The sequence below is a fragment of the Monopterus albus genome, unplaced genomic scaffold (genome assembly GCF_001952655.1).
Source record: "Monopterus albus unplaced genomic scaffold, M_albus_1.0 scaffold105.1, whole genome shotgun sequence".
In the NCBI taxonomy this organism is placed as follows: Eukaryota; Metazoa; Chordata; class Actinopteri; order Synbranchiformes; family Synbranchidae; genus Monopterus; species Monopterus albus.
In genome coordinates this window covers 1,059,332-1,071,556 of record NW_018127985.1, presented here as the reverse complement: position 1 = coordinate 1,071,556, position 12,225 = coordinate 1,059,332, and the positions used below count along the sequence as shown (strand labels likewise).

At 40.9% G+C, this 12,225-nt stretch overlaps 2 protein-coding genes across 4 annotated transcripts in view; one reads left to right on the top strand and one right to left on the bottom strand.

Moving 5' to 3' along the window:
• The window catches only part of LOC109965860 (acyl-CoA synthetase family member 2, mitochondrial-like), an 8,070-nt gene extending 5,688 nt beyond the window's left edge, over window positions 1-2,382 (top strand). Inside the window, exons 7-16 of the mRNA XM_020610221.1 lie at window positions 5-68; window positions 147-298; window positions 403-494; window positions 603-679; window positions 784-891; window positions 973-1,124; window positions 1,273-1,414; window positions 1,645-1,755; window positions 1,849-1,917; window positions 2,029-2,382. Of these exons, the coding sequence (XP_020465877.1) occupies window positions 5-68; window positions 147-298; window positions 403-494; window positions 603-679; window positions 784-891; window positions 973-1,124; window positions 1,273-1,414; window positions 1,645-1,755; window positions 1,849-1,917; window positions 2,029-2,079 (1,018 nt within the window). The 3' untranslated portion in view covers window positions 2,080-2,382. The remainder of the gene's footprint in view (window positions 1-4; window positions 69-146; window positions 299-402; window positions 495-602; window positions 680-783; window positions 892-972; window positions 1,125-1,272; window positions 1,415-1,644; window positions 1,756-1,848; window positions 1,918-2,028) is intronic.
• Window positions 2,383-2,434: 52 nt separating this feature from the next.
• ndel1b (nudE neurodevelopment protein 1-like 1b) lies at window positions 2,435-11,639 on the bottom strand. 3 transcript variants are annotated; one of them, XM_020610542.1, is made up of 9 exons: window positions 11,464-11,639; window positions 8,069-8,165; window positions 6,259-6,412; window positions 5,271-5,419; window positions 4,887-5,023; window positions 4,613-4,780; window positions 4,438-4,529; window positions 4,095-4,237; window positions 2,435-3,928 (listed from the first exon to the last, which is right to left on the bottom strand). In XM_020610542.1, the coding sequence occupies exons 2-9, from the start codon at window positions 8,152-8,154 to the stop codon at window positions 3,736-3,738; spliced, it is 1,122 nt and encodes a 373-aa protein (XP_020466198.1). In that variant the 5' UTR covers window positions 8,155-8,165; window positions 11,464-11,639; the 3' UTR covers window positions 2,435-3,735. The 3 variants fall into 3 exon arrangements, with proteins under 3 accessions (XP_020466198.1, XP_020466197.1, XP_020466199.1); XM_020610541.1 differs by lacking the exon at window positions 11,464-11,639 and adding an exon at window positions 8,733-8,824; XM_020610543.1 differs by lacking the exon at window positions 11,464-11,639 and adding an exon at window positions 8,733-8,811 and having other exon boundaries at window positions 3,819-3,996.
• Between the last annotated feature and the right edge of the window lie 586 nt (window positions 11,640-12,225).

Genomic DNA, 12,225 nt, shown 5'->3' with positions numbered 1-12,225 from the left:
CTCTTTCCCATCACAATATAGTAAATAATGCCTATTTTATGGGCCTCCGAATGGGTTATCGATCAAGAGTAAGTCCATATCTGTCTCTTGATTTAAAGAAAAGACAAACACTGAAATGTGATGAATCTTGTCTATGTTCCCATCAGCCTCAGGTGCGAGTGTGTGTGTCCGTACCACTGTACCACTGCTTTGGCTCCGTGATTGCAGGGATTAGTATGGCAGTGCATGGTATTACACTGGTCTTCCCTTCCCCTGGTTACAGCGCCCGTGCCAACGTAGAGGCCATTCACAGTGAAAAGTACATCATCCTCTGCAGCACTGCTATGACTTCCTGTTATTGTAAAATAATATTTACACAATATGTACACTGATGGACCATTGTCCCATTCTTTCTTACTCAAGGTGCAACGTCATGTATGGCACTCCCACAATGTTCATCGACATGCTTAGCCTGCCGGACTTGCACAAGTATAATTTGTCGTCACTTAAAATTGGTAGGAAACTTGAAGACTAAAACATGATTAATATTAATATGTGCTGATCTTGGTGTGATGTTGAGTCAGCATTCGGAGGCATCGTTGTCTGTGCTGCCATGTTTGTAGGGCTCATGGGAGGTTCTCCATGCCCCCCTGAGATTCTGAGAAAACTGAAAACAGATCTGAATATGAGCGAGATAACGGTGAGGGATTACGTGTCCTATACCATTTCAAATAATTCAGTACTAAAACTAGTAAGTGAAGCTTTTCCATCTTAAAAGAATATGTCAACCTCGTGTTTTAACAGGTAGGTTATGGAACCACTGAGAATAGCCCTGTTACATTTCTAGGATTCCCACAAGACAAAGAGGAACTGAAGATAAATACTGCTGGGTGCATCATGCATCACACTGAGGTATACCTTCTCACTCACACAAACCTTTATCCAATCGCCACCACAAGACTTACTGTGTGTACTTCTATGTCTTAACTACAGGCTAAAGTGGTGGACCCCACTAGTGGGCAGATAGTCCCTCTGGGGGTATCAGGGGAGCTGATGATCAGAGGAACTTGTGTGATGCATGGGTACTGGGGTGATCCAGAGAAAACCAAGGAGGTTATCTCTCAAGAAGGCTGGTACAGGACTGGGTAATATGGATGCTGATTTTATATGAATATTTTATGTACAGTGTATACTGAATGCTTTTCTAAAAGATGAAATTCAGAGACATCTTAGCAGAACAGAGGTTGATGCTCCATAAGTGAAATGCTGTACATAAAATCTTCTTCCACACAGTGACATTGCCAGCCTAAACAGTCTGGGTTACTGCTGCATTGAAGGACGCATTAAAGACATGATCATCCGTGGAGGGGAGAACATCTACCCTGCTGAGATTGAGCAATTTCTCTATACACATCCCAAAGTGCAGGAAGTGCAGGTGAGATTCAAAACCACTGGAGGGCAGCAAGCAATCTTTAAATAGTTTTGGATTCACCTTCAACCTGAAAGCTTGTCGGAGTGTAGAAAGGTGCATGTGTTAACTCTTATATTTAGTTGTTGTAAATGCACAGTATTGAGAATATATTTCATATAAATATCATGGAGACGGTACATTAGTCACCTGGTGGCAGATCTAAATTCTGTGTGATCTCTTTCTGTGTTTCCCAGGTGGTTGGAGTCAAAGATGAGAGGCTGGGAGAGCAGGTGTGTGCTTGCATCAGGCTGAAGGAAGGCCAAACTTCCAGTGCAGAGGAAATAAGAGCGTTCTGCCAAAGCCAGGTGAGAGTAGATGATAGTAAGAAAAAAAAAAAAAAAGAGTAAAGTTCCGAACACAGCCCTAAAATACGTCCATCAAATTATTTCTTTTTAAAGATTGCTCGGTTCAAAATCCCACACTATGTGATCTTTGTAGACAGCTACCCCATGACTGCTACTAGAAAGGTAAGTTCTGGTCTAATACCAACACATCTAAAGCATCAATATAGTCCAGATGTCTTATGATAGATCAAATGAAACTAAAACTTACACTGATCCTCCTCTGTCTTTTTCTAGATCAAGAAGTTGACACTAAAGCAGGATATGGAGAAGAAACTGGGACTTTAATTTGTGGACTGATGGGCTTTGCATCTGCTGGTGACGTCTGGCAGGGGAGGGTTTGGTACCAAGAGCGAAATCTAAACTATATATCTGAATGACGGCTGGAATATCAGTACATATTCCCTCCCTACTTTTCACTATTTAAACCTTTTATATATAAATAACAGCTGCTGTTAACTGACCTTAGCAATGGACTCCCATCTTTTATTTTGGTAATTAGCTTTGGTTGACAAAAAAATCTTAACACCAGATGTACTGATGACAGCGACAAAATGGGCCCGAAAGCTTCAGAGAATGTCCCATAAGTGGATCCTGCACTATGAATTTTGACCAAATAAAGACAAGTGCACAGTGTCTTTGCCATATCAGTCTTTATTTACTTAAACAATTTTAATAAATGTGATGTAATACAATGGTTTTAACCAATAACATTTATTTGAACACATGCCATACAGAATCTTTAATAAATAGGACCTTAATGCCACGTGCCAGTATGTACAAATGTGGTAGGCAAATTTACCATCCTTACAAGCTACATACACTGACTGTAGAACACAGTTAAGGATCAGGCTCAGGGTGCCCAGAAAGACCTCTCTTTGTTAGATAACACTACAAATCTCTAGGTGGTGACAAAGATATATGATAGGGAGAAATACATGAACAAAATGGTCTTAGACACATTTCTTAGATGTAAAACGAATGCACTACCACTATGCAACCTGCCAAAAATCAAATTAACATCAGGTTCCCACAGTAACAGATGGTTGGCAAATGTGCTGCATGACACAAAAGGCCACAGTGAACCAATAAGTCACGTACATTTGCAAAAGAAGGATCCTTGAGTCAGGTTTGTTTTGCTTTGAGCATCCTTTTGTGAGTTGGACTTCTATAAAACCAAATTCACCTACTCGTATTACAGATCCACCATCAGAGTGAGGTAAATAAGCCTGTCGCAAGAAAACTTTAAAAAAACATTTAAAACAGCAAAACTGTTTACCTGAAATGTCAATGATGTCCACATGGGGGAAACTTGCACTGCAACAAAACCTGTGAGGTGTAGTTTGTTTTAGTGCAGCTTTAACCTAGAGGACAGAACCGGCTGATACGTCCGACATTTAGCTAACAGGGAGACTTCTTCCAAATTTTAAATGGAGCATGTAGCCAGCAACAAGCTCTAAATGAACAACATTCACATCAGTCATGAATGTGGGGTCCACCTATACCTCCCCAACCCCACATTACATCCGCACACATGCAGGAAAACGCTAAATAGGAAATACTGCATTTTAAAGCATACTGTGAAACTTTTAATATGAACATATCCCTTTATAAATATAGCACATTCTAAACTGAAATTAGTTTAACTATGCAATCTTAAGTGAAAATGCAGGAAAAAGGGTCAAGATGAAGCTGTGGTCTGTGAAGGACCTTTTGTCAGAATAGTAGTTTTCAGATGAAAACCAGAACTAAGAATATCGTAACGGTGCCACTTCTGAGCTGCCATTCAAACAAACGACATTCATACCAGCACAGTACAGCACAGCTTTAGGCACATCCAAGTGTGTGATAGGAACCTATGCACAAATTACCGTGCACCTCATCACAGATGCATTTAGAGCTGCAAACTGGAGGCAAGTTCCGTTGTACAGTCAAGGCTCTCTTTCACACATCATTCTTTCTTTCCAACTCTCTCTCTCTCTCACTCACACACACACACACACACACACACACACACACGTATCGCACAAGGTAATGGTCTTTCAAGTGTCCTTTCTGTTCCCACACTGTGTTGGGTGGAGTTTCAGTAGAGGCCTGTGTGCCATGGGAACGTCTCACACACTCAGAGGCAGCATGCCTGGGGGAGACACAGCTCTGGATGATGCCACTGAGGTTAATGAACTGGGGTCCAATCCATTAACAGTCCTACATTTGCCAACGGTATGTATAATATTAGCAAATGCATAACAATTTGCATTAACAAGCTGAGAAGTAGCAAAGGAACAAAATTGCTGAAGACTCACGTTTTGTCGAAGTAAGTGGTATGTAGAGAGTGAGAGAACTTGGTGGCACTGCTGTTGAGTATGCCGTTGTCTGTGGAGTACTTTTTTCTTGCTGCTTGGTCTTTGGCAAAGTTCCTACAGGCAGCAAGTTTGGTCTCCAGAGCCTAGTGACAAAGCAGGAAACAAGCTGTATTTAGCCTCGTCATTAGCACTTTTCTGTTTATTCTGTTTCATATGCTCAAAGTTCTGCAGCTCAATCAGAATATTAAAGCAATTTAATGCAAAATAAATACATAAAGCAACAACGCTGCCTCCAAAATGACAAAACATGCATTAATGTAGTTTTTAAAGGAATAATACCTACCCCAACTTTCCTCAGCAGATCACCAACAATGTTAAGAGCTGAGATTCTAGCAGAAGGAGTGAGGGATGAGCTGCCACAGCCACTGATCAGGGCTAGATTGTACAAGCCAATATTAGTACAACAATAAATTTTTCTATGCCCAGTGTGAAAATATTATAGTGAAATCAATACTGACCTTTTTGGCTGATGAAGGCATGCTCTAAGCTTTTTCCCACAGGTGTGGCTGGAAGGGATAAAGAGGCCTGAACTGCTGAATCTATCTTGTCGATGTCTAAGGTAGGTGAGCTGGGTTCTGACATCCTGTCTGTAGTCCGCTCACGTACTGCCAGCTCCTGTCTCAGGTCTGCAGAAGACAAAGTCCAACTTTTAAATACTCATCCCTTAACACTTCCACAGATGACACACTCCCAGAAAAGGAAAGAATGCATTCTTCTGTGCCTTGTGTTTACCTCGTGCTTCATCTTTTAGTCGCTGCACTGATACTAGCAGAGACTCCTTCTCATCCAGCTCACTCTCTAGGAAGGCATTTCTCTCAATGGCCTGGTTTAAACGGCCCTCAAAGTCTTCAAGAGACACTATTGTAGCCCTGCAGATAGAGAATGTTATTTTGAAAAAGTCTTCACAATAACAGTTGTTTATAGTCTCCAAACCCTGACAGCCTACCAACAAGTAAATAAGAGGAACTACATTAAAACCATCAAAATGTTACAAATCCAACAAATCTAAATACATAATTCTAAGCTTTAGTCTGATTTCAAAATAATGACAAGAGATGCTTGTTGTTGCATTGTATTACAACTGATAACAGCCACAATGGACTGTGTCAGCCTGACCTTTTGGCCCGCTCCAGGTCATCGTTTGCCTGCTCAAGCTCCCTGACGTATTTGTTTAGCTGCTCCTTGATGCTCCGTGTCTGGCCCAGATCATCCTCTAGCATGGAGATCTGTTTGTAACTCTGAGAGTACTGCTGCTCCAGCTTGTCCTTAGAGACAGAGTAAAAAGGAGAAGAGAGTGTTTCTGTGAGTGTACTATAGAGGAACAAGGACTTCAGAGAGACCCACTGTTCCAGGGAAGCTTCCATTTGAATTTCTTTTCACTAAGGCATGTAATACAAACGTACCACTTGTTTTGTTATGTACACTACAACAATCATTAACAACAGTAAGGGAAACCAAGAGAATCACAAGACAGCAAATCAAGATGTTCTTCATTATTTCACTTCCAAAATGGTCCTTTGTTCCCTGTGGAAGCCCTGAGGCTCATTTGCCCTGGGGTGCTTCACAGTTCTGTCAGTGGTATGACTACATGCCAGTGGCACAAAGACAGGAAAGCATGATTCCTGTTCTCTGTGCTTCATTCATACACAGTTTGTTTTGAACGCTAGCTGCTGCGCGCATGCTCATATGCTGGACTGGGTGAAATGTCACAGTGTTTTTTTTGCCATGTGCACTGTAGCTAGGGTAAGTTCTTTGGTGTATATACAATATGATAAGTTGTGCAACAGTGTTAACAGACACCAGAGGAGCACACTCAGTGTTCAGGCCTGCTGTGATTAAAAACCAAGCTTGTCCTCGCAGTTTTCTATTTTCTTCCTTTCTGTCCTGGCATCCAATTAAGGAGGGCTGGAGGATGACCTAAGAGCATGCCCTATTAACAACTACCACACAAATTAAGACACTGGTCCTAGTCCCCAGGATCCAACAGAAATCAGATAACCTCTTAAGTAACCACAGATGACTTCATTAGCGTCCTAACCCACAGCTCATAAATGACAGTCTATTTTCAAAATAAGCTACACAGAACGTCACCAGGCAGCGCTACCTTGAGGTTGGCCACTTCATTCTTCAGTCTCTCGTTTTCAGTTGGTAGGTCTCGAAGGCGGTGTTCAGCCTGGCTGAGCTGTGCCTCCAACTCAGCCTCCAGTTCACGGCTCCCCTCTTGAAACTCCTGCAGCTCCTCCTGTGCATCATGACAACTGGATGGTGCACACACACACAGAGCCAAGAAAAACAAGCAGCTATTGTCAATGAACTGCCTGTTCACCAGTCACCATTCAATTCTGTAGAGCTGACTGACTGAATGAATGAATGAATGTAGCCATGAGCTCTAGAAAACTGGTTTTTGTTCGATAAGATGAGCTAGGCTCACGTGTTCTAGTGGCTTTAGCTCCATTTACCAGAAATAAACCTGCGTAAAAAGCCATTCAGAGATTTGTGGATTTTGAACCTTCAATCCTGCCTCTGCCAAACAGGCAATGGTGTGTGTGACCCAGCACTGTCAAGCATTCTATATATACATCTGAACTGAGACAGTAGGTCATTGAGAAGCAGAAGTGCCATGTGTCATCAGCTGTGGATGGGGTTCAGAGAACAGGGGTGAAGACAAAATGAGAGGGCAAAGAAACAGGATGAGGATATGAGCTAAGAAACAGGGTGTGTGTGTGTGTGTATGCTGAGCAGTGCTGACTCTACATAAATCAGCGGCTGTGCAGTGGTTGTTCCCCACATATCAGTTCCACTGAGGCTGCTTCATCAGCACCCTATAACGTCTGTTTAACAGCACAGACTTGTCCTCCTTCACACTTTTCATGGCTTAAAATGATCATGAGGACTTCATGTGTATGACACAGAACAGCAATGAATAACTGAAGGTGTGAAAATTGGCATTAAAATTTGTGAAACCAGAAAAAGTACATTCATATTGTTAGCCTAACTCTTTTAGTGATGATCAATAACTGCATGGTTTCCCAGATAGACAGATGACTACAAAACAGAAAAGGTCTAGGTTGAACATATCACTTCAGGGAAATAACTTTCAATAAACCCCATGTTACCCTTGTGAAGGCTTCACTGTGTTATTCATGAGAAAACTTATTTAGCAAAATGTGAGACAAGCCATGACTAAATATATACTTAAGAATTATTTTTCCATGGGTTGACAGATTTTCCTTTACAGGAATTTCCTAGAAAACCACTGGAATTTTAACCCGGTCTGAGCAGTTTTACACTTCCTTTGAGAGAACAATGCCCCCAAGCCCCACAAACAACACAATGCTGCCCATCCCGCTGCAGGCTGTGGTCTCGGCCTAAGAAATCAAAGGTGTGATCATTTCCTCTGCTGTTTGTGAGCAGTGATTGCTTAACGACTTCTGATCAGTTGCCTTACATGGCTAACCGCAGCCTTTCTGTGCTGAAACTTTAAATAGAGGCACAGCCACAAAACACATTTGGTTGAAGATACCAAAAACATGAGGCAATCACATCTTTCCCAACTCCAGACAAAAACCACTCATTCAGCAAATTAGCATCTGCCTATTATGAAAGAGTGAGCAGCTTTTCTAAACAAAGTTATCTCACTGCCATGAGTGTTTCTGTAGTGTGTTTATTTCATATGGAGGGGTTGTTCACATCTGATAGTTTGCTCTGGTGATTTTTTTTTTTTTGGGAAGGGATCACAAAACAAACTGACACATTGTGACATAACCCAGCGAATAGAAATACTCTCCATATACAAAGAGCTGAGAGCACTGATCTTAACAAAATGTTAAACTTCAGTAAAAAGCTTTCCTATACACAGCAAAGAAATGTGGGCATGTTGTATTGTCAAATGAGAAATAAATAATGCTACTCACCTTTTCTTATATTTAAGTGCTTGCGACTTCCAGTAATCAACTTCCTCATCTTTTGATGCAAATTTAGGAATCATCTCTGTGTCCATGTCAGAGAGCCCTGAGAATGAAAGAATTATTTACATTAGCCTCTCGTCCATTTCCATTAAGCCTGATTTATGGTTCTGCGTTTAAACACCACAGAGCCTACGGAGCAGACTAAATAAGTGGTCTGCCGTTGTGAGAATTTATACTTGTGCCTGGTGTCAGTGTCGCCCTGCAATTACACCACCACAACGCTAGGTGGCGATGTGTGTCTGTGCCACTGCGCTGCGTTTCTTCGCCACTTACAAACTATGGCGACTGAAAGTGAGTGGGTCAGTTGGAGTTAAAGCTAATAGATGCTAAACAGCAGTTACTTTTGTCCAGCTACTGAGACACACGAAAGAGGAAATACGTTGCAAACAACCACAGTTGTTGTCTGCGACCTTGTGACGTGCAGTTACATTTCTGGGGAGGTGCAAGGCAGGCTATGGCGTAGGGTACGAGGCTACACCTTTACCTACGCGGTAGGTACGGCGTAGATTTAACGCGGAGCCATAAATCAAGTTTTAGCTTGAAGTAGGTGTAAAAACAATGCAAGGCTAATGCCATGAGGTTAAAACCAGACTAAGTATTTCAAGGTTACCACTTTGACTCCATGCATCCTTTAGCATGTAGAATCAGGCACGGTGCATTCCCTTCTAATCTCAGAGCTGAAAACACCGGATGACTCAAGATTACATACTTTCCTCAGTCCTCACTAGAGGAGATAACAGAACAAATCTCCCTTTACTTGAAAGTGACAAGAACATTGACCTGGCTATATCGCCATGTAAATTTCCCTCTCTCCTCAGAAACTTTAAATTTGATAAACCAAATGAATAATCAACATGGAAAGCCTGTCTAGCATGAACAGCCTCATTCATGTCCACAGTGCATAGTAAAAGAGGGCCTCATGAAATCATTACATTTCTAACCTTGTTACAGTCCAGCTCGTGTGATGTCAACATGACAAATTCATTAAGTCAAGTCAAGATTTTTATTTGCCATTTATCCATAAACAGACAGTCTAGGAATTCTTGTGCAGCTCTCCTTTGGAGACAGGTAAGGAGTCAAAAGCCAGAAAGAACATTTAGTCTTAAAATAAAAAGTTACATAAAGGCAACAAAGCATTAAAGCCACAATACACAAAAATGGGGTAATAGTATTTTAGTATTAAGTATTAGTATATAGTATTAAGAACAATCCACGCTAATTACCATACGTTTGGCTAATGCCAGATACTGTAGATCACATCTGTAGCCTAGTTCTGATGTTCTCACCAAGTTTTTCCATCTTCCGTCCTATTGACAGAATTATCAGATGGTTACTAGATTGTTGTTCCTCTTTTCTGAGGAGCTGTTCATGCTGCATTACTCTGATCTATGTGGACCCACAAGGAAAATTTTAAGAAATCATTAAGCACATCTGTAAAGAGCTGCTGTGTTTGTTCTGTGTGGGAAGAGGGATGCAGCTACAACTCTAGCACTACCACTGCTGAAGTTCCAGGAATATTTATAATAAGCCCTGAGATCTAAGGATTTCCTGCAGATAGCTCAGCTGGACTGAGGGTCAAACAAGCATGTAGTAGTTTAAGGCTATAATGTTTGGAGAATTTTATCAGTGTAAAAGGTGGTTATATCAGTACATGGCATATTATATTTTTAGCAAACTAACCTGGATTTGTCTTAGCTAAGGCAGATGATGTGATTATTTTCGGTGTGAGGATAGTCTAGACTCCCGTGGATAGACTGCCTTCTCTTCCCTTTAAAAATTCCTCTGATATGACATCATCAACAAATTTACTGGCTACAGGCCTGTCACGTGTCAGCACACTACTATGGAAATCATGACAGAAACTGGAGAACAAATTGCTGTAAGGACAGAAAGAGGGAAATGTTCCCAAGCTGCTACTGATGGAATATTTTGCCATCTCATATGCCCATGAAGAACTTTAAAATTTCTCCAGGGAAACCACTCAAAATTATTTCTTATAATTGAAGACCATAATCTCTGGGTCATATAGCAAACATAGCAGACCTCTATTTATTGTGATGCTGAATGGTCCGATGTGACCTAGTGCTCACTATTGATCCCTGAGGATCTTCAAAAGGTATGAGTGACAGAAAATTGCCTCCATGGTGATTCAGACCAAAGGCAAAAAAACCAAACCTGGCTATTTTTTACTAACCAATGGTAGGATAAATGATAAAAAAAAACATACATATAAATACCCTGCCAAAGCTAATTCACATATTTAGAACAGATGGGCAACATAATACATCACGTAATGAGTCAAGAACAAGACAGATCCTGTTATCTCTTATTTCAGCATCCTTTACAATGGTGTCAGCTTGGCCCCTGATGTATTTGTCCGTTGTAACAATACCAGGACAGGCTGGGCCCACAGCCAGCAGACTACTGTAGTGAAGGCGACACTCCACTGGCTGTGGAGCCATCTAGAAATTGCAGACAAGGGAAGGTAGGAGTGAAGAGACTTTCCTTCCTCAAATTCTTGACTCTACATCCTCTTTTCGCTGCAGATGACAAGGCACTTAGTAAGATCTGAAGTGCTGACACTGATGAAGTCATATTTTTATATTTAGAGCCTAAGAAAGAGGCGAGGAATATAAGAGATATGCTTTTTCAGTATTATTTGGTTTACTCTAATTTGAATAATCATCAGTCATACTGCTTTGCAGGGTGTGGTGGAAGTGCTCCCCTGACCTGGGCCCATATTTTTGGGCCCTTGTGTTAATGGATTAGCTGGAGGAGAACATGCAGATTTGCTAGACACGTACTAGAAGCTCAATATGATGAATTAAAGGGAAGAAAGCGAACGTCAAGTACCAGCAATAAGAGGCGTAACTGTAAGGATAACAGACATTCACCTTAAATATCTGGCTGATCATGTACAACCAATATAACTCTACATATTTTCACAAAAACAATAATGAACAAAGCCACATGTTTTAGGCCAGATTTAGCAGAACAGACGCAGGCTGTGATTTAACTATAGGTTGTTCATTTTAACGCTGCTATTAATGTCTTCGTATCTGATACTGCGTGGTATGACAGACACAACAGAAGCATAGCTTAATCAAAACTAACGTGTATGTTTTATCATTTTAAGAGAAAATACTACAGAATATAAAAAACAAAAACTGGTGTTATTTCCAGCAAAAATCTAAGAAATCTAAGATGAAAACTATCGACAATTAAACCGAACTCGGGTCTGTCATCAAACAAGAGCCACAAGCGAGCACGAAGTTAGCTCATTACCCTCACGGGTCAAGAACTAAACATATCAAAACTGACCATTTTAACGGTGTAATTACCTGCTCATGTCAAGTCGGTGTTCAAGTGTCTTCTCCTTTGACTAGGTCCCTTTCAAACCGGCGTTAAGATAAACACACACACCCCCTCTCCTACATTGCAGTCGGATGATACTGAAGTGACCTGCCAACGCGTCTCCCGGAACCGACGTAAATCCTGACTTGGACGTGCGTGCTGACGAAGTTTCACGTTTACGTCAGAAGCGGGCAGGGTAATTGTAGAACTATACTCAATAGATTGGGTATAAAGGTATTAGTGGAAGACCTTACAACACAGACCATTACTGATTTAAAATACAATTATAACCGTATTAGTCCAGTGGAAATCAGCTTGTCATGATATTAATTGGAGTAAAACCGCTGTCTATCTGTTAACGTGGTCAGATAATGTTATGGAAGGGCCTAGTTGTTATGGAAAATAGTAATGTAACTACCCCCATCATTCCTCCTCGGGCAAATGTGTAAATATTAGATCTATTCATCAGGTGTTATAACGTCAATTGCATTGACATGGTTATCTGACGTTTTCTCAGCTTGTAATAGTCAATCAAAATGCTCTTCATGTTCCATAGTTGTAAGCCTAGCTGTTTGGTGTGTTACATTTCATACTGTCTAAAGTGGGTTTATCATGTTAAACTTAACAGTGTTAAAGTGCACATCATTAATGTTAGAGCATAATTTAGCATTCCCACATGGTATATTATACTGCAGTTTACTCATTCTTTGCAATGCATTCTGCTAATTAGCATTTCACTGTAATGACAA